The sequence below is a fragment of the Pleurodeles waltl genome, chromosome 7 (assembly GCF_031143425.1).
Source record: "Pleurodeles waltl isolate 20211129_DDA chromosome 7, aPleWal1.hap1.20221129, whole genome shotgun sequence".
NCBI classification, from domain to species: domain Eukaryota; kingdom Metazoa; phylum Chordata; class Amphibia; order Caudata; family Salamandridae; genus Pleurodeles; species Pleurodeles waltl.
Genome location: NC_090446.1, coordinates 1,380,913,969 through 1,380,931,468, shown reverse-complemented (window position 1 = coordinate 1,380,931,468; position 17,500 = coordinate 1,380,913,969). Strand labels below are relative to the sequence as shown.

Here is a 17,500-nt window from a genome sequence, read left to right as displayed (position 1 = left end):
CCCATCACCGTCTCCAGCTCAGAATTGCCCTCTTCTATCCACAGCATCCAGGCTGTTTATCAGGATCTGAAGCAGGCCATTCTGTCGGTCAAGGACCAGGATGACCTCAGGTGGTGGCGGAACAGGCATGGCCCTGGGATGATGATGAACTGGCCACAGTTTGAGGTGAGACATGCTGCTGTAATAGGTGATAGATGACCCAAATTTACTAAAGGTTTGTGTTGCTGCTCAAGCAGTGGTAAGCACCAACAATGGCAGCATTGTTGAACTTTCCAGTGCTAAGGGTTTTCAACTTTGAAAGTGGTCATTCGAGCAGCATCAAAACCACTTGGCACCATGAAGGGCCAACCCCTGGTGATATATGCAAAAGGTGCAGCTCAGCATAAACACCCATAGGTTTTAACACAAATAGTGATTTAGCTTTACAACAGAACAAGGCCAAGTGAAAACAGGCGCAAATGGTGGGGCAAGCAAAGATTTACACCATAAGAGGTGACGTGTGGGCTGGATGCAAACCACCCACACTCTATGTTTGATCCTTCTGCAATTATCTCCGTGTAGGAATTTTTACAAGAGGGTGTACAACCAGTATAAAGATTATAAATAGCGAAAACTCGCCTCCTTTCCATGGCAAGAGGATGTGCATCATTAAAAGTAGCCATTTTTAGGTCAAATGCCACCAGGTGACTCTTTGAATATACAAATTTTCATGATGCGCTCCATTGCATGATGGATTTAAGTCACTGCGCAGAGTTGGAGGTGTCTCCATTTAGCAGTTACCAGGATGTGACTGTGCTAGGTCCCTCAGATCTGAAGGGGCTTAAGCTTACGGCTAAGGGAGGCCTTGGCCAAGATTCTAACAGATGAGGGAGTCTCCAAAGTGGTGCACTTAAGTGAGAAGGGTGACGCAGCCGTAACCGACTCCAGGCGTGGACATAACCCTCTCGTACCCGACAGGGCACTGGCTAAGGGATTTGTCCTTGTGTCACAGGTGGCTCCTAGCAGGCAAGAATGAGACCCTGCCATGTCCCACCATGCTTGCAACAGGCAAGGTCAAACCGGTGTTGTGCCTCAGTGTTATCTAGACTTAGAGCAAGCCTTTTAACTTTTGGTGGAGATTATGTTAGATCGAGCACTTATCCTTCAAATCATCTGAATAAAAAAAGAATGGATTTTGTCTGAGTTTTGTGATAGAGGAAACAAGAACCAAAGGCCGGCCTGTTACCCTGACTAATCATCAGTCATTCCTCCTCCTGAGGTGGGCAATGTCAAAATGTATTCTGATTTGATAACAAGGAAATGTGCAGCTCCTTTCAAATAAAAATGCTTTTAAACTCCTCCTCAGGAGTAAATGTAGTGCATCTAACACGTGTTGTCATCATCTTCCTCAGGAGTGGAACCCGGAGAAAGAGAGACAGATCGTAAAAAAGAAAAAAGCGAAAGAGCCGGACAAGGTGAGACTGCGCAGCATCACCCCGACCGAAGGCAGGTGAGAGCATAGTGATGCTGGGGCAGCGACTGGGGAAAGGGAGCCAGTGTTTGGAGATCTGGGGCTATATCATTCCCTTGTGAACGAAGGCCAAGCTTTACTGATACTTTGAACTGCTTTGAAGTTGTGATGCAAATCAGTGCAAAGTGTACTTTTCAGAGCAAAACTTGTTTTGCGCTGGAAAGTAACCGTAAGGTAATGGAAAGTAGTCTTAAGCTGTGCTTTGCATCAAGGGGTCATAGAATGGGTGGTACATGAGCATTTCCATTCTACTAACCATGGATTTTGAAACATAGTCCCTAATGTATTGCAATAGAAGCACTCTTCATCAAACAGAATGAAACAAAAACTAAGTGAAAAATACTCGCCTGTGAAAAGGTAAAGCTACAATTTGTATATTTCAAAGAAATGCAAAGCAAATCAAGGACACCATGGGTGATGGAATGATACACAAACAGCCACTAGTGTGGTGAGAGAGAAATACTGTTCTGGGAAGTCTGATGTTCTCTTTTTGTCCCTCCTAAAAGCCCATGCAGTACTCGCGAGTTGAAACCTTCCCTTTGTTTTGACTTAAACACGGTAATAGTAGTAAAAGTAGACTGGCCTGGATCCCAAAATACACTAATGATAACGATGATGATGATGCTGCAGCCTAGCTGTCCTTGTCTTGGGAATCTCCCAGTTTTTCTGAAGTTGGGGCCTGGACAGAGCCAGTGCTAGTAGCCGTTAGTGACTGGTTGAATGGAGCAAGGAGGGACCAAGTGCAAACCCAGCACTGGTTTTTCGTCTCATATCAGCCTTTAAGGCTCGCAGTCAGCCCATTTTACACACATGTACCCGGTAGCGTGATCTCCTCTGCTGTCACAAACGGAGAGAGGACACATAGTGCAGAAGGGGGCAGACCATCTCTTTAGATATTAAAGTGTCTCTTGGCCTTTCCCCTCTCCAGACATCCCTGTAGGAGCCTGGACGGGCAAGAGAGAGATCGCTTAAATAGAATTGGTGCTCAATAGTTTGACAAACTGGGGAGTAAGCCAGAAAATGCCTTTTTTCTCTGGCTCCACATTTGGGAACAAATATTGGGGAATACAGTAAATCTAAGTCTGGCAGGTCTTCAGAACAATAAAACACCTGGCATTAGATTAATACATTTTATTGAGAAAGTGCATGAATGTGGATTATGTATGGATTAGTTTGTGACACTGCATGGTCTTGGGCTAAAAAAGAGAGGTCTTCTGAGATTACAAAATTTGAATGTTGGACAAAGTAGTTAAGAGGCACAGTAATAACGATATGGGCAGGCATTCCAATGTTTGTCCTTCTATTTTTCTGCATGTAATGTAGAACTTTTTACCCTCATTATAGCTCCTCTGTTTGGGCAATACCCATCAGTAAAGGCCTTTTACAAGGTCTTAGGCTTGCTGCTCAGACCTATAACTCAGGTAGATAGCCTTTAATAACAGCATTGCCCTTGGCAGAAGGATATATGGAAGCTTGAAATTCCTGCATAAAAGCCTGCCTCTAATGTCCTTAAAATGGGAGACTTGTGACGCCTCTACTTGCCTGTAGAAATGGCGAAGCAGCTCAACTGTAACAAGTTATTACAGTCGAGTTATGGCATCACAATGCCTGCAGCCAGAGTGAAAAGAGGTCACAGAGCATAATTACCACTGCAGTTTAAAAAAGGAAAACAAGGAACTGGCTTTTACTTCTTCTCATATATATTTTTTTTAAAAGGAAAAGTGAACCGAAAATAGGAGAGCTGTATGGGAACATGTTTATTTTTTCCACATTTTAGGTCATTAAGAGAAAAATAGAATCTCCGCATGTTTCTACAAAAACTAAGTCATAGCATTTTTAACCTAACTTACATTAAACTGATTCTAATGTTTTGCAAAAATCACTAACTGCTTTATGGTGTGTTTAATTTCTCATACAGATTCTGCTTTTATTCCCATTTTCTGTTAAGACCGTGAAAGAGCAAGACAGTAAGGAATTTAGCAATTAATGAGAAGGGTGATGGTGTGACCATGTGTTATAAGGAATACTGCAGAACATAAAAAATATATTGAATGTCACTTGGTGTTCAATGGCATTATAAAGGAACTTGACCTTCACCCTCATTCCTCTATACATACTGTTAACGTGCAATATTCTTATAATCAGGGATAATGGAATTATGCACGGGGACCAAATTCTGCAGCAAAGGTTGACCTCATTAGTACGAATCTGACACCCAATAAGCAAATTACATTATGCAGAAAACACCTCAGCCGCAAAATCGCCTTATTTCACTGGCCCTGCTTATAGTGTATGGCAGGAGGTACTTCATCCCATTTATAATAAGGATCTAGGAAATACAAAGGCATTTGAAACAGTCACACACACTAAGGTTTTCATAAATCGATATGAAACAGGGCTGGATTAACAACAAGTTAAACAGCAGTTGGCTATTTGCTGCAGTTGGCCATTTGCTGTATAAGTGGGTTCTAGGTGTTGAATTAGTGGATGATACGAGTTTAATCTGCGGATTCTAGGTTCTGCATTGGTGGGTATTAAGGTTTTCAATAGTGAGTGCTAAGTACATAATTTGTGGATTCTGTGTATTGCATTAGCGGGCATTAGTTGGTTCTAGATGTTGCAGTTGTGGGTTATAAATGCTGTATTGGAGGGTGTTAGGTGTTAAAGTGGGGAGGGTAGGTGCTCCAATTGTGGCTGTTTGGTATCACATTGCATGTGTTGTAGGTGCTACACTGGTGAGTGCTTGGGATTACAATGGTGAGTGCTGAGTGTTGCATATGTAGGTTCTAGGTGCTGCATTGGTGAGTGCTAGATCTTTCAATGGAGGGTGGTAGGTGTTGCTAAAATTTTGGACTTGGCTGCTTTTGGGTCTTTCTGATCCTAATTCTTTGGAACAGGAACTTATATGTTGGTGTCCTTTTTTGTAATGAAGTGAGCTAAGGTCCAATGAGGGTTTTTGTCACTGCTCCTCAGGGCCAGCATTAGAAGCTCACTGATGCTTGCTACTTCAGTACATTGTTTGGGTTATCGTCCATCATTAATAACTGTGTGACTCACCCGGGGAGAGGATGGGGTGAGCTCTCCCTCCTTGGGCTGATTGTGACTAACCCGGCTTATGTCCCTGTGTTTGACTTGCAGCATGACTAGGCCGCCTGTGAATGTTCCCGGAGTGCGTGTGCGAGCCGTGTACGATTATGTGGGGCAGGAAGCCGACGAACTCAGCTTTAACGCAGGTAAAACAACATAAGCCACATCACTGCTTCCTGCCCTATTCCTCCCACTGCTGCCTGGCCACAGCGGACACCTGCCCCTCCTGTGCCCACAGCTCAGGGCTGCAGGAGATGCGCATGCCTCGGGGCAGTCTGTTCTGCGCAGCTGCTTCGGCCGTGCTGGTGTCCATACCTTGTGCTGCTACTTCCTGTTATGTACAACCCTTCTACTCCTCAGTGCTAAGCAGGATGTACTGCTTCTGCACAGCCCCTCTGTCTCTTCTGTCCGCTGCCTCATCTGTTCATCCTCCGCTGCACTGGATTCTGCATGACTAAGCTCAATACTGCACACTGCATGCCTGCTTCTACACAGTTTGCCTACTGCTCAGTACTGCGCACTGCATGTCTGCTTCTACCCAGCATGCCTGCTGCTCAATACTGCATGCCTTCTTCTACACAGGTTGCCTGCTGCTCAATACTGCACGCTGCATGTATGCTTCTACACAGCATGCCTGATGCTCAAAACAGAATGTTGCAGGCTAAATTTTAAAGAACATGCCAGATTCTGTACAGCATGCCTGCTGCTCAATACTGACTGCTGCATGCCTTCTCATGTACACAAGCTCACCTGCTACTTCATGTACATTTCTCTATGCCGGACAGTGCAAGGATTTTTGGTACAGTGTCATTTCTTGTTGAACATCTACCACCCACTTTCCCCCAAAGGGCAAAGCATTGATTGTTGGTTGTAGAGGAAATCTGCCGTCCCACCGCTGGCAGCCCTAGCCCTTCTTGAACAGAAAACACATCTTCCATGCCTGTTTCCATAGAGCCAAATTGATTCTTTAGCAGTTCTAAACTCACATTCTTTGTACATTCCTGCCATCTATGCAGCATGTTCCCCAGCCCGAGAGCATACAAAGGACCACGCCACACACGGAGCTCTGCAGCATACATCTTTATTCCTCAGTATACAATCACACACTGCTCTCTGATTCCATCATAACCATTAATCACCACACCTTTACACCTCCCAGCAAGCTACATAATCCCTCTGTTAAATCCGCCTAGAACCACAAAGGTCCTGGCGCACAAATGCTAACGACTAAACATCTGCCCCCCCCCGTTACATAAAAAGTACAAACAATAGACACATTATATTTCTTCAACAAGTCATTGAGGTGCTCGCACTAGTCGGCCAGATTGAGCGGCATGTGATAGTTGAGATGCACTCGGGCTGTGCACTGATGGCGCTAGTTCTGATGCTTGATCTGGACTGCTAGACGAGATCGCCTCATTCATAATTGCAGGAGATGATGAACGTCGAGGTGGGTGCTCCAGACACCTTAATTGAAGACAACGTCTTCAGCTTGTTGATGATGAACGGCATATGTTTTCATTTTGTACTTTTGCGAACTGTCTGTGACACAAACCTTATCAGCATGAAAGGATCGGACCACTGGCCACTGTGGCAGTTTGGATCCAATGGCTCTCCCAAATAACAAGGTCGCAAGAATCCTACCATTTGTGGAGTGAGAAGTTGAATGATAAGCACAGAGGTCTTGACACAGGGCCGGATTTAACTCGATCCCCTCCATCGATGGTCATTGAATTGCCCTTTTGAGGGTACCCACGAATCGTTCCACAACACCATTGGTTTGAAGCCACAGAGGCGTACTCTTTTGATGCTGTTGTAGTTGGACTCTCGCTCTAGGCGAGACTGCTGGTTTAGGGATGACAGCTCTTTTGTTTGTAGGTGACCAAGCCACTCCTACAAGTTGCATCTGTTGGCCCAACCCTCCCTGCCCACAAGCAGAACCTCACCAAAAACCCAAATAATAAAAGGTGATTTCTGGCAGCCTTTACTCATGGTCTCTAGAGGGCGACATCTCAGGGGAGTTGTGCTGGAAAGAAGATGACCCTTTTTTCACTTTAGCAACAAGTTTCAGTCACACACAGGCAATGAAAGAGATGCAGGAGAGGTTTCAATATATTTATTGAAATGACGGCAACCTACGGTAAAATGCATGAGCTGCAATGATTAGGATAATTAACAGTGTAAGAAGCATAATTGTGAAAATTTGAGTCATGAATACAAAGACCACCACCATCTTGCAATAAACGTGAGATGTACAAAACCCTAAAGCCCTAGCACGGAGAACGTAATCTCTAACCTAATAAGAGCTAGGTGTGATAAACCTAATCTGTCAGTACTGTGTCCCTGAGAAGCATCCCCCAACCCTTGTTACCTTAGAATGAGACCTCTAGGTCAGACTTTGTGAGGACATGGAGGCTGAGTCTGCATCAAGGTGACGTAGCGTAGATAGGGTTGATGACATCTGGTAGGAATCCCTTGTCTGCGTGAGATTATAGGGATTGAGTAGGACTCCTGACGCAGGTATGTTCCCAAACAATAGAAAAGGAGGCATGCGTGGGGTGGAATTATGTAAACAATTCCCTCCAAAAGTACATTATGTTACTGTCGCACATAAGTGGGAAAGGGACATGATGTGACTACCTACACACATCACTTGACTTTGCCGCTGATAGTGACGCCTTCACAGAGTGGCACTGATAACGTCAAATCAAAACATTTTTCTAACTATAAACATAGCAGCCATTTTGAAAGAAATAATTAAATAAATAGGCTAAGACAGAGAAGGCTAAATAGTTAAAAGTAGGTTGCAAGCCAGAAGGCTAAGAGAACTCCTGATTCCCATTAAAACTAAATAGGATCCACTACAATGCTTGACATTTACTCTGACTAGAAACTCCTTGCATTCAGCCCTATTGAACGGTGGACTATTCTTAGAGTGGAGAATGGTGGGGATACCACACGCTGCAAATGCTGCTCGATTACCTTGTCACGGGTATTGATGATAACTCCTCCACTAGAGGAAAGCGTGAATACTCATCAGTGGCTACCATGAGATGATGTCCGTTTTCTAAACGCCCAAAGGAGTCAACTGCAACTGTTTCCCAAACCTGTGCAGGAAGGTCAGACAGTGTCAATGGCTGCTGCGTCACTTTAGGGGAAAGGCAGTTGCAAACATAGCACTCTTTCAGTTCCCTCTCAACTTGCTCGTCTAGGTGTGGGAACCACACTCTTAAGTCTCTTTTTGTACTTACAATGCCACAATGTCCTTCATGGGCTAGTTCAGTGACTTGCTGCTTTAGGCTTTCTCAATACAACCTCTTCACTGGTCACAGACAGTTCATCCTGCACATTTTTTAAATTCAACATTGTCAGCAAAAGGTCAAGTGCTCCTCTTCCTCGTTTGAGTTTAAATGATATCTGAGGATAAGCATGTGCTTATCAGCATTAGTAGCAGCAACAATCTGTTGAATGAATAGGGCTTCTGGTGTGCTGGACCTCACATTGAAGTTAATGTACTACTCAGCAGTTTTCGATGTCCCACTGTGACGATGTAGTGGTACTCGTGAACAGTAATCAGCAAGGTTCTGATTTTTACCCGGCTTGTGTACAATGGCATAGTCGTACTCTTTCAGCTGAAACCCTCACCTCACAATGCAAGGAGGCATCTTGGTTTTGGGTTTCCAAAAACAGTGAGCAGCGCTTGGTGGACTGTAATGGCAGCAAAATGTTTTCCATATAGGAACAATGAAAACGTTTGCAAGCTTACACTACAGCCAAGGCTCTCCTCCTCTGGCTGACAATAGGCATTTTCTGTTTCCAGACAGGCTTTGACTGGCATAGGCCACAATGCATCTCAGAGCATTCAGATGACCATTATGTTGAGCAAGGATTGCCCCCACACCTAATAGGCTCGTATCTACTGTGATCTCAGTTTGTAACTTGGGGTCAAAATAGGCCATTTAATTTGCATTCTCAAACGCATGTTTCATTCTTTTGAAACTTTGGCCACATTCAGCAGACCATTTTAAAGGGACATTTTGTTCTGTCAAGTCCCTCAATGGGGGACTCACTATAGCAAAGTCACAAATGTACCTTAAAAATAACCGGCCCTGCCTATCAAGAATCGCAGCATGGTGACATCTTGTGGGGGGGCAAGTATAGCGCTTGCACTTTATCTGGGTCAGGAGTCATTCCCCCATATGAAAATATATGTGCCCAAAGAATTTAAGTTTGGTCTTGTGAAACTGACACTTTGCTGCATTCAAATTGAGGCGTGCATCAGCAAGAAGCTGGCACATTTGTGGAACAGCCTTGTCATGTTCCTTTTGCGTTGCTCCAAATACCAGAGGTACCTATTTTTGGCACACCCCTAATTGTGTGGCACTCATTTTGATGGCCTGAGGAACTTGGTCTCACCGGTCTCAGATGCATCTGATACAGGGATAATATTCAATAACTCCCTCGTCTTCTTTAAACAGGTAAACCAATAGGTTTCCTGTGCTTTTTTCTACCTGCCTGCGCTTGGCCTGATCCTACTGTATCTTCCTGCTTATTGTTGCAAAACCGTTGTGCAATATTTCATCCTTTCACAGCTAGATTATTGCAATTGCTCCATATTACTACATATCTGGTTCATCGTCTTTAAATGGCCCTTCTCATTCTTGGTCTCTTCTTGTGCCTGTGGCCTTTCATATTACATCTTTGCTTTGTTTGTGTGGCGAAGTGTTCAATATTTAAGGTTCTGTGCCTGTGTCATTCAGCATTTATTTTATTTATTATTATTTTTTTAATCTAATAGGTCCTCTCGGCCTTTAACATCTAAATTTTTCCAACATTATTCTCCTGTCTCTCCTCTCCATTCCACGTCCACCAACATTTTTCAGATATGCAAGGTCAAGAGAGCTTGTGTATGTACTCGGTCCTTCTACTTTCTATGAGTGAAATACTGGAACTCGATTCCCGCCAACAACTTTATCTAACCTCAAACCGCTTACACCAGCTCCTAAATCCTGATGTTTCCCATTAAGGCTCTTTTGGCAATTCAGCTGTGTTTCTCATTTCTGCCTCAAGCTTCAGGACACCGATTCCCTGGGTAACAATTGAGCTATACAAATATATATTCTTCAAATATATATTCGTTCCTTAAAGCCGTAGTAATTTTGGGTAGGCAATGCAAAGACTATGCTATTCACTGCCCACTAAGCTCTTAGCCTCCAATTTTCATAACTCCACACTCGTGCATTTATGACCAATTGTTTGTCACAATTTGGGACTGGTCGTCTGCATTCATCTTGCCCTGGGAAACTTGGTTGGAAGTGTAAGATATTAGGGTTGTATGTCGGAACAACGCATTCCTTTACAACACATGCTGTTACTCCGCATTTTTTTTTTTAACAATGAATGCATCTTAACCATGCATTCCTTTACCACACATATTGTTTCAACACGCCTTAGGGAAAGCACTGGACTTTGAAGAGGTATAATTTACTATTCCAACCCCAGTCTGCGCTCTAGTAAGGAAAGTGTTGGACTTTAAAGTTCAATGCTGCTTTTGCTAAGGCATGTTGTTGTAATGAAATGCGTGGTAAAGGAATGTGTGGTAAAGTAGCATTCATTGTAATGCACGCATTCTAACAGCAGAGCGAGGTTCAGCCATCGTGTTATAGGCGGTTTCTCAGGTATTATTAACCTTTAACATAACACGATGACCAAAACCTGAAAAATACAATCAAGGAACTGCATAGTCACAAAGCACACACACACCGTGGAAACAAATCGTTTAGATTCCGGGGAATTCAGACGCCTTGATACCACACATAAAGAAACATGTGTTTGATGAGGCAAGATTTACCATTCTGGAACCTGCGGGCTTGAGTTAAAGGTGAACAAGGGTTCCATGTGCCCCCTTAAGGCACGTCATCACTACCATGCCCTGGTGAATACTAATAAACCTCAAGAAGACAACAAACATTAACAAATATCAGGAACTGGAGAGGTGAAATGTAAACAAGGAAATTAACAACTTTTAGTAGAAGCGAGTGACGGACAAATCAATTAAGAACAAATAAAACTTCTCTTGAAGCCAAGAAAATGCTACAGGAACTATGGCTAATGGAACAGATAATTATTTGAACATTTCAATCTCTAGAATCATTGTGTCCGCCATCCTACAAACTTTCTATTACCACTCCCAATTATTCTGTTACTATTTATTATTTTTGTTAGGATAATCATTTCATATCTCATTTACATAAGCTCCTTCTTGCTTATCCTCTTGTAGATAAAGACATGAGGAACGAATGCTTCATAACACTGGAAACTTCAGTGCAAAGAGATTCAGTGTCCTGCAGGATTGCATTAAACAGTGAGGGCAAATTCAACCTGATGCGACAGATAACAAGAAATGCGCACAAGATGGGTTATGTCCTAAAAGACGTGCACTTTTGCAGAGCTTGGGCTGCCCAGATTGGAGCTCCTGCCTAGGGCTCAACAAAGTCACCCAACATTCTAGGAGTCATAGGATGGTGACAAAAAAGCCGGGCCAATGAGTCAGAGACGTTGGTCAACCTCAAACAAAAGAACCACAGTGCAAGCCACTTTGACTCCCTCAGCCCACATATTTAGGTTGTGGCCAGCACCAGGGCCAGGCTTGCTCACATAGGTTTGGTTCAATTGAAACTAACTGCTCACTTCCCTGTTGCCTCGAATTCAGATTATTTTCATAGTACCTATTCATCACTTCAGCCAGCTTATCTCCCTCCAGGAGACATCTTTGAGCAAGCATGCTTGGAAATCCAAGATTACCACTGGACGGACATTGTGCATCATCAATTTACTGGTGTCACTGCAGATCAAGGGCCGGATTTATTTTAGGATTGTGCTGCCCTTGCACCGGGGTGACGCAAGGGCAACACAATCCTTAGGTCAGATTTACCAAGTCACGTAAAACCACCTTGCGTGACTGCATGGCTTGGTAAATCTGGAGTGATGCAAGGCAGCGCAAGTCACTGCCTTGCGTTACTCTGTGCCGGGAAGGTGTTACATGTGTGCAACGTGGGTGTTCCCATTCATCCACCCATGTATTCGGTGCATTCCCAGATTTAACAAGACTTGTAAATCTGGGGATGTGTTAAAATTGTACAACTTCATAGCAGAGGAGCATAGAGGAGAAATATATTCATACTGTAGCACACTTAGAAAGAGGAAAGAGTCATTAAAGATTGTTTTTGTGCAGGAAGGAACATCTGCCTACAACACAAGCAACCTTGCACAATAGCCCAGTGTGCCTGCATTGGTGTTAGGCAGCAACAAGTGCATGCGGCTCAACGAGTGAGCAGGAATGTGCCATATCTTGATAGATATTGCATATTCCTACCCATTCCATTTGACGCAGTACAGCAAATTGTCTTGCTGCATTGTTCGAAATTTTTGTTAATCTGGGCCCGCACTTCCAGACTACTCAAGGTCAAATCAGTGCCTTTTAACAACACAACGCCCTCTTTTTTTTAAAGTTTTCAACTAACGACCCTCTATCCGAACCAATTCTCTAATAAGCCAGGCTGAGGTCGGTGCCAAAGATGGGCCAGTGTACCCCAGTTGTAACCGTGAGGATGATAGGGATGAAGAACACGTTTATAATGTGAGGCTTGATAGCGCACAAGTGCAGCTGTTGAATACACAGCAACACAGACATGATCAGTCTAATACAGACGTTCAAACACATGATGGTGGAATTACAACTGGGACGCATCTGACTATCCTGATGGTGTAACGGTTCAACAAAGAAACAATCTTCATTTAACTAACAGGTTTTCCAAAAGAGTTTTTTTTTTTTTATCACTTTTGTCTGAACCACTAGGTAGCAGGAATATGCCAGGTATGTATGTGTGATGTGTGTGACACTAAGCTGCACAATAGTGCTATGCATAAGTATCCTTTTTCCTCTGCTCAGTACTGAATGCTGCTTGCTTGTGCTTCTACAGGTCACCTGCTGCTCAACACTGAACACTGTGCCTGTCCTAGCACAGAGTGATTTCTGCTCAGTAAAGAGGCTGCCTTCCTAAAATACTTTCACTTCTCTCTCTCTTTCTTCAGGGGAGGAGCTGACCAAGATTGAGGATGAGGATGAACAAGGCTGGTGCAAGGGGATCACCACCCGTGGCCAGGTGGGCCTCTACCCAGCCAACTATGTGGAGGTGGTGCCAAAATAGAAGAAGCTAGACTACAAAGCGTGGATCTGAAATTCCCCACATGAGGACAAAAGACATGGATTTGTAGCTGGACTTGTGTGTGATACACAGATCTGTCAGAAATTAACATACAGTGATCCTGCTGTGACATGGTGTTGGGGAGATCTTGACGGTTAACAAGCTAAAGCCTGATTCAGCAATGGAAACTTCAAATTTTTATTTGGTCATCTAGCGTTGTGTGATCTGTAGCAGATTACATTCCACTCTGCGGATCACTCACATCGGGAATGACTGGAATTCCTCATAATGTGGCAAGAGGTGCTAGGCAAATATATATTTTATGTGCATGCCCGTCTCACTGCTTCCCAGCCCACCTGAAGGTGCAACCATTATTCAAAAAGCCATATTCCAATTTCACCATTAGGATAGCTTTGCAGGATGATCACCTGATGAAGAGATCTGTGCGGAACCTGCAGGTCACAGGTTCCAACGCTGAAGGAGTCACTTAAACCTTTCCGCCTTCTGATACAGATAACATGAGAACCACTAAGTTGGGTAGTAAGAACATCCATTATTAAGTGACAAGAGACAGTTCAGTTTGTGGTGTTTGCTCTACTAATGATCAGTATTATCATTTTTATGACAAGGATGCCAGTGCCTTTCAAGCAGGGAGCTACAATAATGTGGTTCTGCCAGGAGCAGTCAGTGCCCCTCTCGGCTGCCTTTTTATTGTGCTTCCTTGGGTTGTACTTGCTTTTCCCTTACAGACCAAGGGGCAGATTTACAAAGAAGTGACGCAATGTAGGGCAGCAACAAATGTTGCATCAAAGAGAGACAGCAGAATAGAGCCATATGCATTAGGATACGGTAGTGATTATCTCTACCCCCGGCAGTGGCGCAATTTTGTCTGTCTTTTGCCAGGGACACACCGTTGCACCTAGGTGCAAATGTATGTGCATGACGTCTAGCATAGGTTTTGTGCTGGAAGTGTAGCATTCCAGCACATAATCTTATTCCTAGACATAGTTTAGAACTTTCCTAAGTTTGTCGGCTGTACAGTAAAGCACACTTCCAAAGTTGGAAATATTTGGAATAAAAACATTTCTCCAACATTAGGCCTACCTCGAGGAGGTGTAATTTTTGATGCAAATCCCTGTCTACCAAAGATAGACGGTAGGGCTTTGAATGAAACTGTGTGGCTGGTTGCATGGGAATGTCCATGTGCCACCCTAGGTACGCCCCTTGAAGCAAAGTAGCACTATTTAACAATACTTCAGGGTACTTTCCAGTGCAAAATAAGTTTTGTGCTGGAAAGCGGCAAACAATACAACCCTTAGCTCCAGTTTGCATCACTTCTGAGACCCAGACCTTGCGCAAAGGGTTAGTAAATCTGCCCCTAGCCCTTTTTTTTTCTCTCTCTCTCTCTGCAACCTAAGAGATACCTACCACTGTGTGCCTTTTTTTGCTGTGCTGTAAAATTCAGAAACTCTCACTTGTTCTACGTCAGCCAGCCTGGGCGAATACATCTCTCCTGTCATGTCTATTTAAAAACAGGGAAGATTTTCGTGACCAGTCTTGGAAACATTTTTGATTATTAAAAAGCTTTTTGCCTAAGGAAAAGTGCCTCTCATTCCTGCTGTTTCACCAATTAAAAAAAACAGAATATGTGGCAAAATAGAAATGCATTACTACTAATCCTTAAGAATAATTGCACATTGAAATTTCCACCTGCTCTGGGAGCGGCATTTAGGGCAGCGGCAAAGGCCATGAGGCTGCTCTGCAGATGTCCTTCATCGAGACGTGCCATTGGACAACGTGGAGTGAGCATGAACACCTCATGGGATATGTACCCCAGGGACTGTGGGGGAGTGTTATGTTACAGTTTTCTACATCATAGTGTTCATTACAAGATGGAGATCTGGGAGTAAATAGTGGTGTCCTCAGATTAAGGGTTTTTCCCAGTGGAGTGGCTAAGATGCTGCAGAGGGCTGCAGCCTTCCACCTTACCCATGATGGTGTGGTGAGCGCCATAGGCCGGTTGTGGGTTTCACCGTGGATCTCCATGTGAGGTAAGTCCAACAACCTTTCACCTAACCTGAAGGAGTATGAACAAGTTGACCTGTGCTCCACGTCCTCATGTCCTGTCACCGTGTCCTTGTGTGCCCTCGTCCTGCCCACCACTCGTCATTGGATACACAGGAATCACTCTTTAGATACCAAAATCCACCTATCAAGCTAGTTCTCCAGGGCCTGTGCAACTCATCGATGACTATCCTGACAAGTCTTGTCCTTGGAACCACAGAAGCGAGGCACTACTGAAAGCTCATTGAGTTGTTAAGTACGTCCCCTGAGGCGCTGCCTTCCGGTGTGTAGGGAGGTTGAACCGTCGTCACTGCTTACTCTTTGAGGAAGGTGTGGGGTGGAATGGTCAGGCCAGCTGGTACACAGATTATTCACAATAAATATTATCCAGCCAGTGTTATTTCTTTATAAAACAAGATTACTACTTATGTTTATTATTCGTGGTAATTCAGCTAATTTAATGGTACTCTTCTCTACTCCGAATACTATTCTGCGAACACTGTGTTAAAGCCATGCTTAATTTGTGCAGGACGCGTTTGTAGCAGGGATACAACTGCAAGGGGGGAAGGGCACTGTAAGCTAAAGCACAGCATCTAGTTTTCACGTGAGCGTAAGGCTCACAGCTCAGCCTTACCCAGACTTTGCAGATGAAGGGGATCCTCTTATCGGAGTCCTGCGAGGAGAATCTGGATACCCAATGTCTCCTTGGCATGCTGGAAGAGCATATTGAGAACCACGCGAACTAGATCTCGAGGGGCAGCAGCACAGATGGACCAGTGTGGATGACCACAGTGTCAAAGGGGACTATGGGAAATCAGGGGCACCTTGGCTGTCCGGGTCAAAGCTCTGTCTGGAATAAGAGTTAGGGGAGGGTGGCGCAGCAACAAAAAGCCATGCAGAGAAGCTTCTGTCCGACAGGGACATAACCCTAAGTTTCCAGAAGATCTAACATCACCTGCCAATCTCTTATCAAAAACTGGTGGGGTTCTTAAGATCGAAGATATATATCAGATCACCAGTTTAATTTGGTCACAGACCTGTGGTTGGAGGGAACATCCACAGAGCAAGCAGGGAGGCCACTTGGGGTCACAGACTTCCTGCCCCAGAAAGAGTTTGTCGCACATCAGATGTACAGCAACTTCTGGGCTACGGGTAGGCTGTTCCGATGACTAGTTGTTAATTGCACCACCAAATCTAGTAGAGACGGCTTCGTTCTCCATGCTGTTGGCCTGAGAAGCCAGAACATCTTCATGATCTGAAGGTCCTCACCGCGCCAGGATGATCAGCTGGGCCTGGAACACTGAACTGAGTTCAGGCAGATCCCAGACAGTCTTTCTCCTCTTTTTATTAGTTCTTAGCACAGTCTTGTCCTAAGTCTTAGACAATACTTCCTTCTCACCCAGGAGCTAAAGTTCTTTTCCTCTTAATAGGCATTTTCTGCACAGAACTCCAAGCGAGTGAAAAGGCGAACTGGTAATAACTCAAAAAGACAATGTCTGTAACCATAAGGGCTAGAAGGACCGATTCACGTGGTTCCAGAACCTCTCGACTAGTGTGTGAAGCCATGTACACACGCAAGGCTTGTGGCCCTTTAAAGTCTGCTGGTTGTGGGTCTGTGAACACTACCCACCCATTATCGATCACAGGGGACTTGATTCGTTAATCTGCAATAATTCTTTGAATTAGTTTGCTTTTTCTCAACAGAACAACTCCACACTTCTTACAATATCAATCTCATTAGGAGATACTTATGTTGCTCTTATTTTATGTTTTCTATTTTTTTGCATCTAAACGTGTTTAATTTGTGCTCAAGAAAAAACACAATGTTATGAGTCACCGCTGTGACTTTTCACAAGTTCATAACTGTTACACACGATCCAAAATAGATCACGCTCACATTAAACATTATGGGGGTGATTCTAACTTTGGCGGGCGGCGGAGGCCGCCCGCCAAAGTTCCCCCAACAGAATACCGCTACGCGGTCAGAAGACCGCCGCGGTTATTCTGTGTTTCCCGCTGGGCTGGCGGGCGACCGCCAGAAGGCCGCCCGCCAGCCCAGCGGTAAACCCCTTCCCACGAGGAAGCTGGCTCCGAATGGAGCCGGCGGAGTGGGAAGGGTGCGACGGGTGCAGTAGCACCCGTCGCGATTTTCAGTGTCTGCATGGCAGACACTGAAAATCTTTTAGGGGCCCTCTTATGGGGGCCCCTGCAGTGCCCATGCCATTGGCATGGGCACTGCAGGGGCCCCCAGGGGCCCCACGACACCCCTCACCGCCATCCTTTTCCTGGCGGTCACAACCGCCAGGAACAGGATGGGGGTCGGAATCCCCATGGCGGCGCAGCAAGCTGCGCCGCCATGGAGGATTCCTCAGGGCAGCGGAAAACCGGCGGGAGACCGCCGGTTTTCCGTTTCTGACCGCGGCCATACCGCCGCGGTCAGAATGCCCTTGGGAGCACCGCCAGCCTGTTGGCAGTGCTCCCGCGGTAGTTCACCCTGGCGGTCAATGACCGCCACGGTCAGAATGACCCCCTATATCTACATAATATATAAATACATCTTGTATCGCTACAATTTAGGTTGAAGATGTTTGACTCAAATGGATTAAGTAGCTATTGAACAAAAACGTTTTGT

At 44.7% G+C, this 17,500-nt stretch overlaps 1 protein-coding gene across 8 annotated transcripts in view; it reads left to right on the top strand.

Annotated features, from left to right (window-relative positions):
- The window catches only part of LOC138246364 (protein kinase C and casein kinase II substrate protein 3-like), a 140,147-nt gene extending 125,741 nt beyond the window's left edge, over positions 1-14,406 (top strand). For 5 of the 8 annotated variants that reach the window (XM_069200905.1, XM_069200904.1, XM_069200906.1 and 2 more), the window contains exons 7-10: positions 45-165; positions 1,392-1,489; positions 4,649-4,743; positions 12,692-14,406. In XM_069200905.1, the coding sequence (XP_069057006.1) occupies positions 45-165; positions 1,392-1,489; positions 4,649-4,743; positions 12,692-12,807 (430 nt within the window). In that variant the 3' untranslated portion in view covers positions 12,808-14,406. The remainder of the gene's footprint in view (positions 1-44; positions 166-1,391; positions 1,490-4,648; positions 4,744-12,691) is intronic. The other 3 variants (XR_011194268.1, XM_069200911.1, XM_069200909.1) reach the window with 3 other exon arrangements.
- Positions 14,407-17,500: the final 3,094 nt, after the last annotated feature.